Source organism: Helianthus annuus, chromosome 5 (genome assembly GCF_002127325.2).
Source record: "Helianthus annuus cultivar XRQ/B chromosome 5, HanXRQr2.0-SUNRISE, whole genome shotgun sequence".
NCBI lineage: Eukaryota > Viridiplantae > Streptophyta > Magnoliopsida > Asterales > Asteraceae > Helianthus > Helianthus annuus.
The window spans coordinates 159,183,952-159,202,186 of record NC_035437.2 but is presented as its reverse complement, the minus strand read 5'-3'; the positions used below and the strand labels follow the sequence as shown (position 1 = coordinate 159,202,186).

The 18,235-nt window shown below is 35.6% G+C and overlaps 2 protein-coding genes across 2 annotated transcripts; one reads left to right on the top strand and one right to left on the bottom strand.

Annotated features, from left to right (window-relative positions):
- The first annotated feature begins 2,134 nt into the window (after nt 1-2,134).
- On the top strand, nt 2,135-5,408 carry LOC110941686 (30S ribosomal protein S21, chloroplastic). The gene is made up of 2 exons (XM_022183351.2): nt 2,135-2,615; nt 5,031-5,408. The coding sequence occupies exons 1-2, from the start codon at nt 2,188-2,190 to the stop codon at nt 5,134-5,136; spliced, it is 534 nt and encodes a 177-aa protein (XP_022039043.1). The 5' UTR covers nt 2,135-2,187; the 3' UTR covers nt 5,137-5,408.
- A 1,675-nt stretch (nt 5,409-7,083) lies between these two features.
- LOC110941685 (stemmadenine O-acetyltransferase) lies at nt 7,084-8,373 on the bottom strand. Its single transcript, XM_022183350.2, has one exon. The coding sequence runs from the start codon at nt 8,371-8,373 to the stop codon at nt 7,084-7,086; it is 1,290 nt and encodes a 429-aa protein (XP_022039042.1).
- Between the last annotated feature and the right edge of the window lie 9,862 nt (nt 8,374-18,235).

The window sequence follows — 18,235 nt, the reverse complement described above, 5'->3', positions numbered from 1 at the left end:
CATGGAGGAGGGTCGTTGTGGGACATGGATTGCTGCGTACTATGTTAAACTTGAAAACATTTGAACTTATGTTATAACTTTAAAGACTTATGCTTCCGCTTGCAACTTAACTTGTTTGTTTTGAAACACCAATCGCATTGGTTAAACTTTTATAACAGTTTATATGCTTGTTCAGTATGATTGGTGGCTGGATCCTGGTCAGTCACGCCTCCAAGCGGTAGTACTCCGCAGGTGGGATTTTGGGGGTGTGACATTGTTGGAGCACATTGATGTCGTTTTGTGAACCCACCGGGCCACAAAAAGCATGCCAAACCCAGAAATCTTGAGACGCCACCGCCTCTAACATAACTGTCGGGTATTGATGATCGCCTCTCATATATTGTCCACGCAATTCTGTGGGGCACATTCTCCAGACGAAGTGTGTACAATCCAGACTACCCAACATACCAGGTAGGTGATGTCTCTCCTCATGAGCCTGATACAATAGCGCAACGTTGTGGCTCGTTGGTCTACGTAAGAATTCACCAGCATACATTCTACAGACCGTCTCGCAGAAATAATCAAGGCACTCACAAGAGGTCCTTTCAGCCATATTTAAATACTCGTCGTTTTCGTCTGGTGGGTTACCGGCTGCAAGCTGTTTAATCGCAGAAGTAATCTTTTGCAACGAAACCTCTGACGAAAAATATCGGCATTAAATTTTGGATTATCGACAAAATAATCGGCCATGAGTGTTTCGTGGCCTCCCACACGATCTCGACGGACAACTTTTTTTTTACTAGACGATGCCGTGTCTAGTAGCTCCGCTTGTTGGATGGGATTTTGGAAGAAAATTAAACTACTATCGCTTGACGATGAATCTTAATCGTCGGGAAAGTCGGGCAGGAGAGAAAAAAAGGGAACTTGGAATCCATTTTTTTTTAAAGATTGGGTAAAAAAATTAGATGAGTTGAAGGGTTTAGGAGAGTAATATAGTGAGAGTTGTTTTGGGTTTGAAAAATAAAAAGATTGAAGTGGGTTAGTATTTATTGGGTTTAGGAGAATTTTTTTTTAAAATTAAATAACGGTTATATAGCCGTTAGAAAATGGCATCTCTCATCGGTGAACACCCACCGCTCCCCATTCCCCGCTTAGCCTCCCCGAGGGGTCGGCGGCGGTGTTCCCGCTCGGGGACTCGCCTCACCGCACCCCTCCCCGCAAAGCGCCCCGGACACCCTTAACATAGCTGAATGCCTCAATATGAACAAGCTGAAAAACTATGTCAAGGCAAATGAACTAGAATTTTAAGTTGTGACATAAAATACATTTATCTAAGAGTTTGAATGCATTTATAGTCTCTGTTGTTTGGTTCATTTTGCCAGTTTATTCCAAAGGTTTGAAACGTTGCCATTTTAGTCTAAATAGTTTCAAACATTGCCATTTTAGTCCACTGGGTTAACTCCATACGTTTTTTATGTTAACCATGGCCGAATTGCCCTTTTATTTAACTGAATTATATATAAAATAATTGAATTGCTCTCTAGTTAACTGAAAAATGGATGTAGTTAACCAAATGGACTAAAATGGCAACAACATTTGAAACTATTTGGACTAAAATGGCAACGTTTCAAACCAATTGACTAAACTGGCAAAATGGCCCAAACTACAGGGACTAAAATGACATTTAACTCTTTATCTAAATTAAGTTGGTTACAGAGGTTAAGGAAGTATGTGCACTAATTGACCTTTGTGTTAATTGCCGAGTGTTATGTGCCTTATGTTCAAGGTTTGATGCAAAACTACCATCGAGCCGGGGGTCTCACTGGAAGCAGCCTCTCTATTCCTACGAGGTAGAGGTAAGGCTGTCTACATCTTACCCTTCTCAGACCCTACCTTAGCTTTGCTATTACTGGGATTTACTGAGTAAGATGATGATGATGACAGAGATTGAACCAAATACACCGATTTAGCTAAGCATGTTTGTAAGTTCGAAGTGAATACACCAAATTAGCAACATTAGTTTGTAAGTTAGGGACTCGAAACCAACTCTGTCTATGAAACTAACTATAGTGTTAAATTGCGGGGTTCACTTGTTTGTTGATACATAGACTAGGGACTATTTCTATAAATTTACTCTAACCAACAACAATCAGAAAACACCATTTCAAATTCACAACAGAGAAACCCCTGCTGCTAAAACCCTCCTTCATGGCAGCAGCAACTTCTTCTTCTTCTCCTACATCTCTCCTTAACTCTCTCTCCTCCCTCTCTCTCTCCTCTTCACCACCACCACCACCTACCACCGTTTCTCTCTCATCCACTTCATCATCAACCAAAACCCTAACAACAATCACTCAACCTCCAATCACTCCACTGATCCATAACACCTCCAATAATATCCACTCACTTCTGTATCCTTCTCTTGCGTATTCGTACAAGTTATTCTTCAAAACGCCGTACAACGTGCAGGTGATCGTAGGTCCCGATGAATCCGAAGAGAGCCTGATCGGTCGGTTCCGGCGAGAGGTTTTCAGAGCGAATATTATTCAGGAGTGTAAGCGCAGGAGGTTCTTCGAGACCAATCAGGAGATGCGGAAACGGAAGATTCGTGATGCTGCTAGGCGGAGATCCAGAAGGTGATGATGTTTTTTATTTATTTTTTTATTTTAGTATTTATTAATATTATATGAATTTTTTTATGTGTTATGTTTGATTTTAAGTGTTTTTATTGTGTAGGAATGTTAGGGTTTGCAGTTTTAGATAAGATAGTTGTAGAAAATTTAAATTGAAGAGTGAGTTTATATTGTTAGGGAGGTGTGTGTGTTATTTTAAAGTGATCATTCGAATTTATTTTTCGGAACTGGAATGGATTTTTAGTAAAGGTAGGTTTAGTTAAGTAGTTGTATGTTTACCCTTGGTTTACTTGAATGAATCGTACTCTTACTCAACTTTAAGGCTGCATTTGATTCGCCGGATTTTTGGAATTGGAAGGAATTTACATAGGAATTTGAATTTGAATTTGAAGGATCTGGATTTGGAATTCAAACATTCTAATAGAAATTGGAATATCTATTCCATTCTTGATATGTTTTGTTGGCGAATGAACTGGAATAGTCGAAGATTCCAATAACTTTACTTGAATTCCTACACATGTTGGAAGGATTTTGAATTCCTTTAGTTAAAGGAATTTGACGGAATTCATACCCAATTCCAGTTATAATTTCTTTGTCAACCAAACACATCAAGAATGAAACTAAGGTTACGATTCCAACACATTATGTGAACCAAACACCTTAAAGAGTTGGAAATCGCATTCCAATTCCATTGAATTCCGGCGAACCAAACGCATAAGTGTTCCGTTTCCAATTCCATTAAATCTCAGATACTTGGTTTTAAAATGCGTGATGCGCCCGATGCGCTGATGAGAGCGCATCGCCACATCTGATGCGTTGCGTTTACGTGATGCGATAATATTGCGCGCATTTCGCATAATGCGTTCATCACATAATGCACTCTGATGCACGCAACATTGTTTCTTATGGTTTTTTTTTCAAGATTTTATGAACTGTGTTCGGTTTTTTCAATAATTATTATCTTGGTATGCTTGATTTGAACTAAAAAGCACAACTCTTATCTTCTTATTACGTCATTTGTTTTACTTAAAGTATGTTTTTATAAGTTTTATGTATAGATAATTTTTAATATTTTTTTATAAAGAGCGCATCATATACGTGATGCGCTTGCATCACGCATCAAATTTTTGGACCAAACGCATCGGAGCGCATCACGCAATTTAAAACCGAGCTCACATATAACAGTGCAGAAAACCTGAATATAAGACTGAGTTTACATGGTTAGGGAAGGGGAACGTGTGATTTCAGAGTGATTATGAGAGTTTATCTTTCAGAACCAGAACGGAGTATCAAGTAATGGTTTGAGTTAAGATATGTATAGTTAAATAGTTGTACATTTACTCCTAATTTACTTGGATGACTCTTAATCAGTGTTTTGATTACATAGAACTGTTGAGATCTACAATCTCACATAAGATAGTCGCAGAAAACTAAACGTTAAAGAGTGAGTTTACATGGTTAGGGAGGGGAATGTGTTTTTTTAAAGTGATTCTTCGAGTTTATCCTTCGGAACTAGAACAGATTTTCATGTAATGATTTGAGTAAGGTAGGTATAGTTAAATACTTCTACACTTACTCTTACTCTCTTAGTTAAACTGATTGCTGCTAGGTGTTTAAACACACAATTGTTGCTAAGGTTTCGATTGTTCGTAAGTGAAAACGGCTTCTAAAAGGGAAAAAAACTTGTTGGCAGTTGTTTGTTGACATGCTTGTTCTTTATCTTGTCTATATGAAAATTCCTCACCACTTTGACAAACTGAATTGTTTCAAGAAATCAACTTGTGGCAGATTTAACAAATGCTTGAAGCTCAGCGTTCTGTTCAAACTTTTGCATATCGTCTTCATTCTTGAAGTTAGAAGTACTAAACCAAACCGGCTTTCGCCACCCCAAATCACCTTCAACTAATAGGAATTTACACCAACTGCGATACGTAGAGACCCTTGCATCCATCTGAATCTTGAACTTTCTTGTTTCACTGAATTAAGTTTTGCTATCTCAATCCTGTTTTTGCACGTTCAAATCTAGAAATACTTGTTATTGATTTTTTTAAACGAATCCCACTGCTTTGCCACAAGACTAGCCATGTCTGTTGTTTGATTAGCTACTGCACTAGTGATTGAAAAAGATTGCCAATTTGATGATCTTGTAACAAAGGCGCTTGCACACAAAAGTTTTACAGTCACCTAAAACGGCGGTTGCACACTTCCAGATCAAGTTGGCAACCAACCCTGGTGGGTTAACCAGAGTGCTATTGTCCTTGTCAACATTATGGCTAAAGAATTCAAGTTCTTTACTTGATGAGGCCTACAAAAGTTGCTTTAACTTTAGAGTAGCAAACCAAATGATTTGCAAATTGAACTTTAACATTTTCTTATGTTTAAAAGACGAGCTCTACATTGTTTGCTTTTTCTATACAGGCGTCAACGACCAGTGGCCAAAAAGGACGAAATTCAACGAAAGAAGGTCGATGATGAACCTGACAACTGGGAACTCATTGATGTTGAAGTCCCCTATTGTCAATGAGGGCTGACAACCATTCTTTTTTGCTGATTTTGGTTCGATCCTGCGCCCTGACACTATGTGCATTTTTGACTACTAATGACATGGATTTGGCCTTTAAAATGCATTTGCACAGGTGATTCTAGTGTTTAGTTGTAACTATAAAGTTCTCGTGCTACGTCTAGAATTATATTTTTGGGCATGTCTAGTTAAGGATTGAATCTTTGATCATGTATCTGCGTCGGTTTGTATTAATTCTGCTACCGTCTGTCAATCAAAAAAGTAGTTTAGTGGTATTTAGCCTGATCCTGGAAACTGCTGCTTTGATGCGTTACGAATTCTTTTCCGAAACATGTCTCTTAAACTTTCTATAAAATCTTTAACCATTTTCTTGATAATAAAGGCGGTTTTGTCAAACGAGCCTGAATCCGACCTTCACACACCGAGCATGGCTAGGCTCGTAAGCCTAAATGAACCAATTATTCATATAAGTTTAATAATTTCTGTCCTAAAAATTTATATAATTACATAATATATTATGGTATATAAATTATGACGATAAATATTTATAAAACAAATATATGAGCCAAGTCCAAGCCGAGCTCGGGCTCTGTAAAATTTAATGATTTGAGCTCGAGCTTTGGCGAAATGGACTCGCTCTTTTACACCTCTGGAACTAGAAGCGGCTAGATGGGCAGGTGGGTTGGGTTAAGTAATAGACAAATGCTTGAAGCTCTGTCATTCTTCTCAAACTTTTGCATATTAACTCTTATGAATCATAACCAAAGCTTCAATTTCGTCATCTTAGGGGACTGGGGGTGGTGGATGTGTTTGTGCGTGATGGAATCTTCCACGCGTGATGAACTGTGAAAGACCACCGCCACCATTCAACTTTAACGCGTGATTTCTTCAACGCGTTATAGTTTTTATGTTGTGAGGGTAATTGTTGGTTGGGGGGAAATTGTTGGGTGTGGTGGTGAGTGATGACCATTGCTACTAAAAAAAGCTTGTGAGTGATGGAATAATGGTTGGTGACATGACGGAACTTGATTGGATGTTGTGAGTGATAACCACCCCCACCCCCCTTATCTTTAAAAGTCATCACTCGAAATGTGGAACCCATTTCAGCCTGTTTGACTCTTTAAATACTTAGGTAATGTCAGTGGTTAATCCGTCGATGAAGTCTTTACCTATGCCCGACTGTCCCACTAAACTCCACCGACGGAATACCGAGATTCCTACTTCAAGGGGTCAGCAAATTTGTTGGTGAAAGCCCTCTTATTCGTAAAGTAGTGAATAATCTGTGTTCAACCGTCGACCTGTTGACTTATTAATCCCTTTGACTTGTTTAAACAGGCAGGTCATGTTTGGATTACATGTTTCAAGCATGTCTGGATTAATGTTGTTTTTACGTGAATAAAATATGGGTTGTGTTTGGGTTCTTCGATTTCAACCTGTCAATCCAACTCGAATGACACCCTAATAACCTCATTCAATTAAGTTAAAACCAGATAAGAAACGATTCAATCAAGAACACCATACTTGAAGAATCCCTCTTAAACAAGCTATTGATATGAACCCTATGGCAATGAATCCATCGACTAAATCGATGCTATCGTCAAGTAAGTTTTCTTCAACCGAATCACTGATATTCATTAATAGCATGACTATGAGACAATCCTATTAGATATTTGATATGAATAACATAAAGTCCTTTTAATCATGCATCTCCTTTCCATCAACATTCAGATGCATTATGTACAAAACATCAATAACACATAGAACATACTTTATTTAAAAATAACAAACATCTAAGAAAACATACTTTTATCGACGAATCACCAATGGAACATGCACTCGGGTGAAAGTCATCTGATTTGTATGTAGTGTATGTCATTCGTTTGTGAAAAACACGAAGATGAAACTTTCGGTAATTATTCATTAACCAACTTCTACATTTACCAGACATTGTCAACATGTTGTAGAGCCCACAAATTCTTGAAGCTCATCATTCTCCTCAAACTTGTGCATATTATCTTTATTCATCACAACATATGCTTCAATCCCATCATCCTTTCTTGAATCCATAAGAACTATTGAGTTCTCATCACTAAAATTAGCATTACCAACATAAACTGGCTTTCCCCATCCAAAATCACTTTCACTAAATCCAAATCCACACCAACTACCAAACTTAAACACTCTTACACCCTCCTGAATTATAAACTTTCTTATTTCCTTGAAATTACCTCTAGCTATCTCGAACCCTTTTTCGCCGGTTAGACTCTTCGCATACTCGCCATCAATCTTCGAAAACGAATCCCTCAACTTCACCACTCGACTTGCCATTTCTTCGGTTCGGTGAGCTACCGCATTAGCCAATTGAAAAAGATTCCCAAATTGATGATCTTGCAATCCCATTTTCCTTCTCAAGTTTACAGAATGGAAAGCCACTGAGACTTCACAGTCACCTAAAGCCATGGTCCCACACTTCCAAATCAAAGAGGTTACCACCTCGACCCTGGTGGGGTCCACCAGGGTCGTGGGCGTGTTCAGTTCCTTAACCACTTTGCTTTTCAGTTTGCTTATGGCTAAGGAACTGAACACGAACCTCTTTGTCACAAGAGTCTCAAACGGGACAGGAACTGTCGGATCCTTCGGGTTCCGACTGAACGCACATGAGTCCACCGGAGGGAACAAAACCGCCGAGTCAAGAACCGGGCCCGGCATTGGGGTCTGGGACCCTTTAGCCAATGCAAACCAGTGGCTAACAAATGATGAAATACTACAAGCATCCCCTATTCTATGTGACATGGATACACCAACGGCTATGCCACCACAGTCAAACAAGTTGACTTGGATGGCTAACTGATCTTCAACATATGATGATTCCACCTTCACAAGTTTATTCATTTCGTCGATTCTCGGACTTTTGGTTATGTCGAAAAGGTTGGATTCGACTCGGGTTACCAGGAACTGCACCCCTTGATAGGTGCAGTCAACGGTGTTATTGCTGCTGGTCAACCTTCCAGCCAAAGGGTAGAAGTGAGTCAAGGTTTTGGAGAGTGAGGTTTTGAGTTTGATGGTTATTTGAGATTGTGTTGTGGTGGATGATTGATCATCATATGAGTAGTAAAGAATGAGTGGGATGTAATACGGAGGAATTTGTTGATCTATGAAGGAGAATTTGTAGGTTTTGAGGTCATGAGGAGTTGGACAAGATGGTACAATAAGCTCTTTTGAAAGCAGAGTAACCTTCATATCAGAGAGAGAGAGAGAGAGAGAGAGAGTATTTTGAGATCAGTGAGTTGAGTGCGAGTTAAATAAGCAAAGTCTGGTTGCTATCAGTTGGTTATGGGAGAGTTGGATGAGAGCAAACCGGCTTTAACTAAAGGTGTAAATGAGTCGAGTCAAGCCAAGCGCGAGCTCGAGTCGTTTAAATATCTATTTCTAAAGTTCAAGCTTGGCTCGTGATTAGTTTTTCAAGCTCGACCTTGGCTTGTTAATAACTTATTAATTATTTAATTATTTTATTTATATATTTTATAAACATATATATATATATATATATATATATATATATATATATATATATATATATATATATATAGGATAATGCTAGATAAAAAACCCTAAAATTCTTAGAAAACTCTGGAAACCCAAATGGGAAGCCATTTTTACCCAACCTCCCGACATTTTTTTTTTTGAAAAAAATTACACATGTAATATACATGTTTTAGAGTGTTTTGGGCCAAAAAAAACAAAAAAGCGCCGAAGGGATTTTTTTAAAAAAATAAACAAATTTCAGCTCCTAACACGTGTTAAGCAAAAAAAAACATAATTTCGCTGAAAATTGCTGAAACTTGTTTTTTTTTTTTTTAAAAATATCCCTTCGGCGCTTTTTTTATTTTTTGGCCCAAAAGTCTTAAAAACATGTATATTACATGTGTTATTTTTTTCAAAAAAAAAATGTCGGGAGCTTGGGTTTTCTCGGGTTTTTTATATATATAGGGTTTTCTATCTAGCCCTACCCTATATATATATATATATATATAGGGTAAGGTTCATGCGAGAACCACCTTATTGCGAGAACCGTGAGAACCAATGTGAACACAACCTAAAATAGCTAAAAAAACCTAAAAAAACACTAAAAAAAACCTAACCCCCACCCCCCAAAAACCTAAACCCTCCCACCCCTCCCCCCCACCCCCCCCAAAACCTAAACCCCCCTCCCCCACCCCCCAAAAACCTAAACACACCCCCCCAAGCTAAAATGCTAAAAACTAAACCCCCAAAAAATCTAAAAAAATAAAAAAAAATCAAAAAAAAAATCTAATTTTTTTTTTTATTTTTTTACTATTTTTTATGTTCAAATCGCTACTTTTAGTAGCCAAAAAAAATTTTTTTTTTGGATACTAAAAGTAGCGATTTTTATATAAAAAATAGTAAAAAATAAAAAAAATTTTTTTGGGTGTTTTTTAGATTTTTTTAGGTATTACTGTTTGTGTTCACACTGGTTCTCGCGGTTCTCGCAATAAAGGGTGGTTCCTAACGGATCTTTGTCCTATATATATATATATACACCTAGGGAGAAGATCATGCGAGAACCACCTCTTATTGCGAGAACCGCGAGAACCGCGAGAACCAATGTGAACACAACCAAAAATGCCTAAAAATAGCTAAAAATCACACAAATTTTTTTTTTTAATATTTTTATATAAAATTTGCTACTTTTCGAAGCCAAAAAAAAAAAAAAAAAAACATGCTATTCCACATGCGAATATATTAAAAAAAACAACATGCTATTTTATCAAAATTATCACATGCGAAATTGGTAAAAAAAACAACATTCGAATTCATAAAAAATTATCACATGCGAAATTTTTATAAAAAAAACAACATGGTATTTCCTCAAAATTATCACATGCGAAATTGATACAAAAAAACAACATGCGAATTCATCAAAAATTATCACATGCGAAATTGTTATAAAAAAACATGCGATTTTAAAATGCGGGAAGATGATCTGACGGTTGAGATTGAAGCGTATGTAATGTACGATAAGCAATATTGTACAGTACTCTTTATCTATATATATATATATATATATATAATTAGAATTTTTATATAGAATATAATATATATTATTTAATTATTCTATCATAGTTCATATATAACAATTAATGTTATATAAATATATATTTATTATATTAAATAAGAATAATATAAATAAAAACCTGTTTAGACTCGCGAGCTGGCTCGAGCTCGGTTTCTAAATGAGCCTCAATAAAAGCGCGAGCTCGTTTGTTAAATGAGGCTTATTAAAAGTTCGAGCTCGTTTAAGCTCGTCGGTTCAAGTTTTGAGCTAGCCGATCCCGAATAGCTCATGAGCAGCTCGGCTTGTTTACACCCTTAGGCTTAAGCTCGTATTTGGCTCCTTTAATTTACGAGAACTGGAGCTTGAACTCGACTTGTTTCAAGCTCTATCGTAGCTTGAGCTCGTCTCGTAAGTAGTTCAAGCTCGAGCTCTGCCTTATTTATTAATTCAATTATATGTATATTTACAATTATTTTTATATGTATTTTAGAATTAAAGTTTTTATTATAAAATAATATATTATTTAGTTATTTTTACTATAATAATTATATATATGTATAATTAACCTAAATATATATTTTAGGCAGGATGTGTTTTTGTTGCAGGGGATGTGAATTGTGAAACCTTAAATGGGGTCTTTCATTGAAGCGTAGTGGTTGTTCTCATTTCGGCGAAGACTTAGTCCGGGGTTTTACACGGGTTCAACTTTGAGGGGGGGGGGGGGGCGTAGTTTTACCTATTCCACGGTGTTTCTACGTATCAGGGGTGTGCTACGCTTTCTAGAGGTGGTCGAGTAGTCGGCCTTTGGACATAGCTCCGAAAGGATGGATTTACACATGGAAAGAAGTTAGCCGTTAAAAAAAAAGTGAAACCTTAAATTGGCAAAAATCTGGTGACAACTGTCCAGGCTCTCTTTTTTATGGCAAAAAAACATATCTAAAGACAAGTAGATTCTTAGTTTGCCAGTTACAAAGCAACATGTGGTTCTTTTCATGGGCAGCACAGTACTAAACCTTTTACATAGAATCTCTAGAAATAACACAAGGTGCAAGCATGAATATTACTGTCAATGGATCTTCTTGCACTGTTATTTTTACGGTTAATTATAAAATCCTTGAGTAATATCTCTTTTGTTTTAATAACTTTAGCAGCTGAGAAATCGATCTTAATCAAATTCTAGACTTATTATGGGTGTATAAATAGTTAAATTATACGTATTAAACTAACATTAATGTGACAAAAAGTTTTTGTTATAACTTTGTATAAATAATTTTCTTCATTTTAAAATTAAAAGATTGCTAGTTTAGTAGTTTTTAGTTCATCTAAGATATAACTAGATATTTAGATTTATTAACTACAATTATGTTGAACACTTGAACCTGCCCACGTCTAACGCGAATGGTTACACAGTGATTAAACGAATTAGCCAAAGCATCTTTTCCTATAACTGTGAATTTTAGGTCCGCGTTTAGCAAAATCGGTTAAAAGCACAAAAACATCCTTGGACAGTAAGTCGTTTTGTATCCTTCTAGTCTACAAATACAAATACCAAAGTGAAGCCATGATTCTTCTGGTGTGGAAGCAGAAACATATTCATTGAGGCAGCCAAGGCCACATACATGAATAACATAATAACTGTGATAACGACCTGTATTTCAATCTTTTTCAAAAGGACTGAATTTTAAAGTTTATTATCATTAAAAGGTACGATATATAGAAGCTTCTTATCTTAAGATAATTTAGCTGATGCCACGGGTCCTAGAATTTTTGGGGCCCAAAGCGATTTAAAAATTCGAGCCCCTTTTTAATTTTTTTAGGCTCGTAATTTCGGTTTGCATCTGACATGAAATATATTAGGAAGAAACTTATAAAACACTTAACCAGTATATAAACTAGATGATTTCTCTAATCAAATAATGTTGGGATCTAATACATAAATCAAATCTAAGTTGGTCAAAAGAGTTTAGCCTAACAAACAACAACTTACATTATGTGTAAAAGGAATTCGAACATGCTACTTATTTTAAGTATAATATTGTTATTAGTTAGAAACGATTTTTTTTAAATAAATTTTACATGGACGTATCATGTTCAAAATTGTGTGGACAAAATATTTCGGCTTATTAAATTAAGAGAGATGATTAAAAAAGATGCATTTATAACGATTTATTAAAAGAGTGAGTGAGATGATTAATAATTTTGAAAATGGGTAGCAGGTGAGATTCGAACCAACCCTCTACAAAAACCAAATATTGTTCTTACCACCAGATTACACTTGCATTAATGTTAATAAATATCACCGCAATATAATATTCTTTTTTTTATAAATATAGATTTATTTTATTTTTTTAAATTTTGGAGGCCCTATTTTTCCGAAAGTCCTAAGCTGTCGCCTAGCCCAATTACACTAACGGGCCAGCCCTGACTGATGCGATCGAAATTTGTTATTGATCAACATTAGATAGAAAAGTCTGCTAATAAAAGAGGTTGATGTTATATATAAAAAAATTGAATGTAACATACACCCGAAAAATTGTAACGCTAGTGAAGAATTTTGATCTAGGTAACGTTTTATACTTATTTATAAACTCTTGGTTTATATTCAATTAATATTTTAGCATATGATAAGTGTTAACTAACTAGTAATCTGATCTTGCGCGTTACGACAATAATTTGGTTGTATTGGTTCGCTTTACTACGGTATCAATACAATATCGACACTCTGTATAGCAACAAAAAGAGATAGTGCAACACACGTAACTTTAAAACATGAAACTTAGACGTCGTTGATAACCTTTGTAGCTTGAAGTACAAAGGGTGTAGGTAACTTTAGAGTTCAGGGGTAAATCTTTTAAAGAAACGAAAAACATGATTTTATTAAAATTGAGGGATTGTATAATAAACTTATTAAAATTAAGGGATTGTATATATAATTATGAAGTAAAAGACAAAAGTTATTTACTACTCTTAACAATAAGAAGCAAAGTTGTACTCCATGCTTATTAAATTGTAAATCACTATTAATAAAAGCTCATAAATGTGTGTTAGTTAATTAATTAATTAATTAATTAATTAATTAATTAATGTCTAATTGTTATTCGTGCTTTGACCCAGTGGTAGAAGCTCTTCTCTCTTAGGGAAAATACCAGGGGAGTGAGAATTAAATAGAATCAGATAACTTTTCATAAAACCAAATAGTTTAATTTGAATGAGCTTCTAATGTATCACTTCTGCCCAAAGGTGATTTGATACATCTATTTATTGTTTAAGTATAATAAGAAGCTATGTTAATTATGCATTACAAATGTGAATATCTCATTTCTGGCCAAAACTGTTTTAATTCATTCATGTCTAGCATACTTAACAAGTGCATAACTAAGGGAACTGTCTCATTTCTGGCCAAAACTGATTTGTCACAATTACTTTGCACACATGCTTAGATGATTACACTTCTACCCAAAGGTAATTTGTTTTCTTTTAAGTAGAATTTTCTAATAACTTAGTCTATTATTTTGATGTTAGTAATAGACAATATCACAACTTCATAACTAAAATGGTCATTACTTATGCCTGCTTTAGTGTAACATGCCCTTAGATAACATTAAGACTTCTATCTTAGTATCATAATTCACTCATATTATTTCCACTCTATACTTGTCCTTTACGTAGATGATATTCTATTGGCAAGTAATAGCTTAGACATGTTGCATGAGTCGAAGCGGTTACTCTCGCATAACTTCGACATGAAGGATCTTAGAGATGCTTCTTATGTCATTGGCATCGAAATTCACCGAGACAGACACAAAGGGATCTTAGGATTCTCTCAAAAGGCCTACATAGACCGTGTCCTTACACGTTACAACATGCAACAGTGCAAACCCTCAGTCGCTCCAGTAGTTAATGGAGATGTTTTCAGTTCATTCCAATGTCCGATAACAGAGGTTGAAAAGGAGCAAATGAGCCAGATACCTTATGCGTCAGTAGTCGGGAGCCTGATGTGTGCTCAAGTCTGTACTCGCCCAGATATCACTTATATTGCTGGAATGTTAGGCCGTTATCAAACTAATCCTGGCCTAGATCACTGGAAAGCAGCTAAGAAAGTACTTCGATATCTTCAAGGGACGAAAGTTTAAAACTGACTTATAGAAGAAGTGATCATTTAGAAGTGGTAGGCTATTCTGATTCTGACTTTGCCAAATGAAAGATAACAAGAAATCCACTTCAGGCTATATCTTTATGTTAGCAGACGGACCTATTTCATGGAAGAGCCATAAACAACAGTTAACCACAACTTCCACAATGATGGCATAATACATTGTTGTTTATAATGCAAACTGTCATGGAATGTTGCTTAAGAATCTGATCATTGGACTCAAAATCGTTAATTCCATTTCTAGACCATTGAAGCTTTACTTTGATAACTCAACCGTCGTTAGTTTCTTGAAAAGTAACAGTCCGACTAGAGCTGGTTTATATCTCGATACAAAGTATTTGTTCGTACGTGTACGAGTTGAGGAAAATAACCTTTGTATTGAGTATATAAGTACTAAAAATATGCTTGCGGATCCGATGACTAAGGGTCTCCCACCTAAAGTTTTCGAAGAATATGTTTCGAATATGGAATTTACTAAAGACCGTAATTAATAACATATTGTACTTACTTATGTTTTAATCAATAGAATTTCCTCAGTTTTGATTTTAATGTCTCTAACATATGTTCTGCTGGTATAATGATATATAGACAAACATAAATACAAATCAAACGTTAAAGGGCTTACTTGCATATTTTGATCATAACTGTTAGGTTTTAAATTGAGGTCGTAGTATGAATAATGGGGTCCTGAGTTGAATGATGATTCAACGGCTGTATTTCTCTGCTATGGTTCTTGGTTTAAAGCTAAAATGAGTATTAACTCCTGATCAGGCTTATCTAATGCTCATGACAAATGATTACTCGGCTAAGTGGAAGAATGTAAGATTAAATATATTAATAATGTGGTATTTAATCTTGTAGCCATATAATCATTTATATAATATATAGATCAAAATAGATTATACCTATTATATAATTAGTTGGTAATTGTTGATGGACCATATTTCCCTTATTAACTAATTAGGTTAAGGAGATAATTAGAGACATTAAAGGTTACATAATTATTATTATTATTATCATAACATCATAAAATCGTCCCCATCTATCTCCTTTTCCATACGAATTCTCAACCGTAGAATTCGGTATTACCATCAAGAACTTACACCCTAAGGAGGAACTGGATCAAGTTGACAACTATGTCGAACTTTATGGCTGCGTCACTGACTGGATTCTCTGCTTGCCTGTCTGCTGTTACAAGTATTTCTACATATTTTCCATTATGTTTATACAGAACTGATCAACATGTGGTATTAGAGTATATGTTGCTCAATCAGTTTTGTTTGTTTCCATAAATCTGGTCATTGATATTTAAGATCTCACATTCTCTATGAGCTTAATATCTCTCATGTCCACAACCAATATAGGATTTCTTAACATGCATGCTGCATAAAGACTTTAGTGTTTGAAGGTAGTTAATACGTAAATGATCCTACTCACAGGGAATAGTTGGTTAACATATTTTACTTTACTTGAGTTAAACTACTAAATACTAATTAGTATAGGATAAATAAAATATTGTATCAACAGAATAACTGGTTATCAGTTTTAGTTAGTTATCAAAAAGTGCGTGGCACGGTATTAAGGTGTGTGAAAAATATCTCTTTCATATAGGTTGAAGGTTCTAGTCTCGTTCTCGAGAGCTATTAACCTTTTCCACCTATCCCATATGGTGATGTATAATTGTATAACCTTTTCCATGTATCACATATGGTGATGTATACTTGTATATATATTATTATTATTATCAAGTATTCGATACACGATTATTAACTAGTATATCACTTATGTCGGGGTATATATTAGTCATGCAATTACCAGTGTGCGGTTTATGCACTAGAAATAGTTTTTGATATACGGTTTCATCACATGTATTTCCTATAATATATCTTATTATATTATAGTTACAAGTTCATACAATTATGTTACAAAATTTTAATGAATGTCTCACATGATCATGCCTTTTATTGTATAGCTAGCTCTATGGCTTTCAAAGAGGCGTGTATGGTTGGTTTCCATTTGATTCATTTTTACTTTATGACTGATCCATAACCAAATGTGTCGGCAAGATAATATAATATAACTGACCCATTCGGTTATATTCCATGTTCATTATATGGTTAATGACATCTAATTAACCAGTTGGGTTGTGGTACAATTAACCAACTATTTGGGCTTGACTAAATTGATACAAAAATAAAACAAATAACGTAACTTTGTAGATTTGCCCAAAGGACAACCAGTGCGTGAAATATGAGTTTGTAGTAACATGAAGAGAACAATTGAAAAGGATAAAGACAAAAAGACAATAATGTGGATGACGAAGCCTCCTGAGCCAAAGAGTAGAAGACACACTAGTAATGGAATAAACAATCTTATGAAGAGTGTGGAGTTGCGAAAGACGAAGATAGTAATAGAGCCTGTGAGGATGATAGATTTTTTTTTTTGAACGGTCAAATTCTATGATTCATAGAACAGGGCCAACATATGCTGTAAAAACCCAACAGTACAGTACAAAACAAATCAAAGCAAAACAAAACGAAACTAAATACAAAACAAAATACACCCAACTTCTACGCCACTATTTCACTATATCTCGTATGTTAAAGTCCACCCATCTTTCCCACACTATATCATGTAGTTTCGATCTACTTTTCAACCAAATAAAGCTCTCGGCCATTACTGATTCAACCAAACTGTTTTCGGGCCGATTGTTACCTTCGAATTCTTTTTCATTTCGAGCCTTCCAAACGTTCAACCAAACTGTGAGGATGATAGATGGTGTAGACTCGTCCTTCACAACAAAAAAGAATAGTGAAATTTAAAAAAAAAAACTGTTATCTAAGCAAAAAAAATTAACTGATAATTTTTTTTTGATTTCAGGAACATGAAAGATGTCAGATTTAAAAAAGATTTTTTTTTTTGAGAAATGAATTTTGAAAGAACCAATTTGAAGAATAGGAAGACATCATCACTACCATGAATGAAATCATTACCATGGTATGCCTCTAAATGGTCAAGCTTGCTAAATTAGGTGTCACATGATTGTTGGCTCCTGTGTCTAGTTACCAAGTAGTGCCTGCAACGGGTTGTGCATCTGCACAGTTGGCTGGTGGATGAGCACGAATGGTTGATGGGTCACGGTTGGGGCGGTTTAAAGGAATGTGACTGTGACAACCCGAACTTTCAAGGTTAGTGACGTTTTATATTGTAATCTTAACTTCGTTAAACTTAGACGTTTGTATGTGTTGGGCTGCGTGCTTACACATGAAACATCAGACTTATGTTTGGACCTAGAGCCCAACTGGACCTTAGGGTTGGGCCGGTTACCTTAGAGTTGGGCAGCCCACTCCTCATGAACTTTGAATGTGTATAAGACTAGGATCATGTAATATAGTAAACTCACTTTAAATCTTCATTACCTCTAAGCCCTGTCTCACGAGCCCAAACTAAACCGAGCCCATTTTCCTTGGTTATTATTTACGTAGAGCTGTATAAGAGTAATTGGATATTTTGCAAACCCTAATCCCTTCACCTCTCCCCTACTTGCGACGGCAGCGGACTCACACCCCCCCCTTCTCGAGACATCATCCTTCTTCATCAACTTACCGGTTAGTAAACCTATAATTGTGTTAAATGTTAAGTGTTAAGGATCGTATTTTATTTGTGATCAGTGTTACATGTTAGATGTATTGATTATAGAATGAATGGATTGCATGAATAGATAACATGAAACTGAATATTGTGATATATTTGTTGTCAAAGTGTGCACGATGCGAATGGGTGATGAAGTCGTTGATATAAATGCGTAGAAATCAATGAGGTTGCGTGATTGCATTGTATGGGTAATAAATATCCTAGTGCAGAAGTTAATG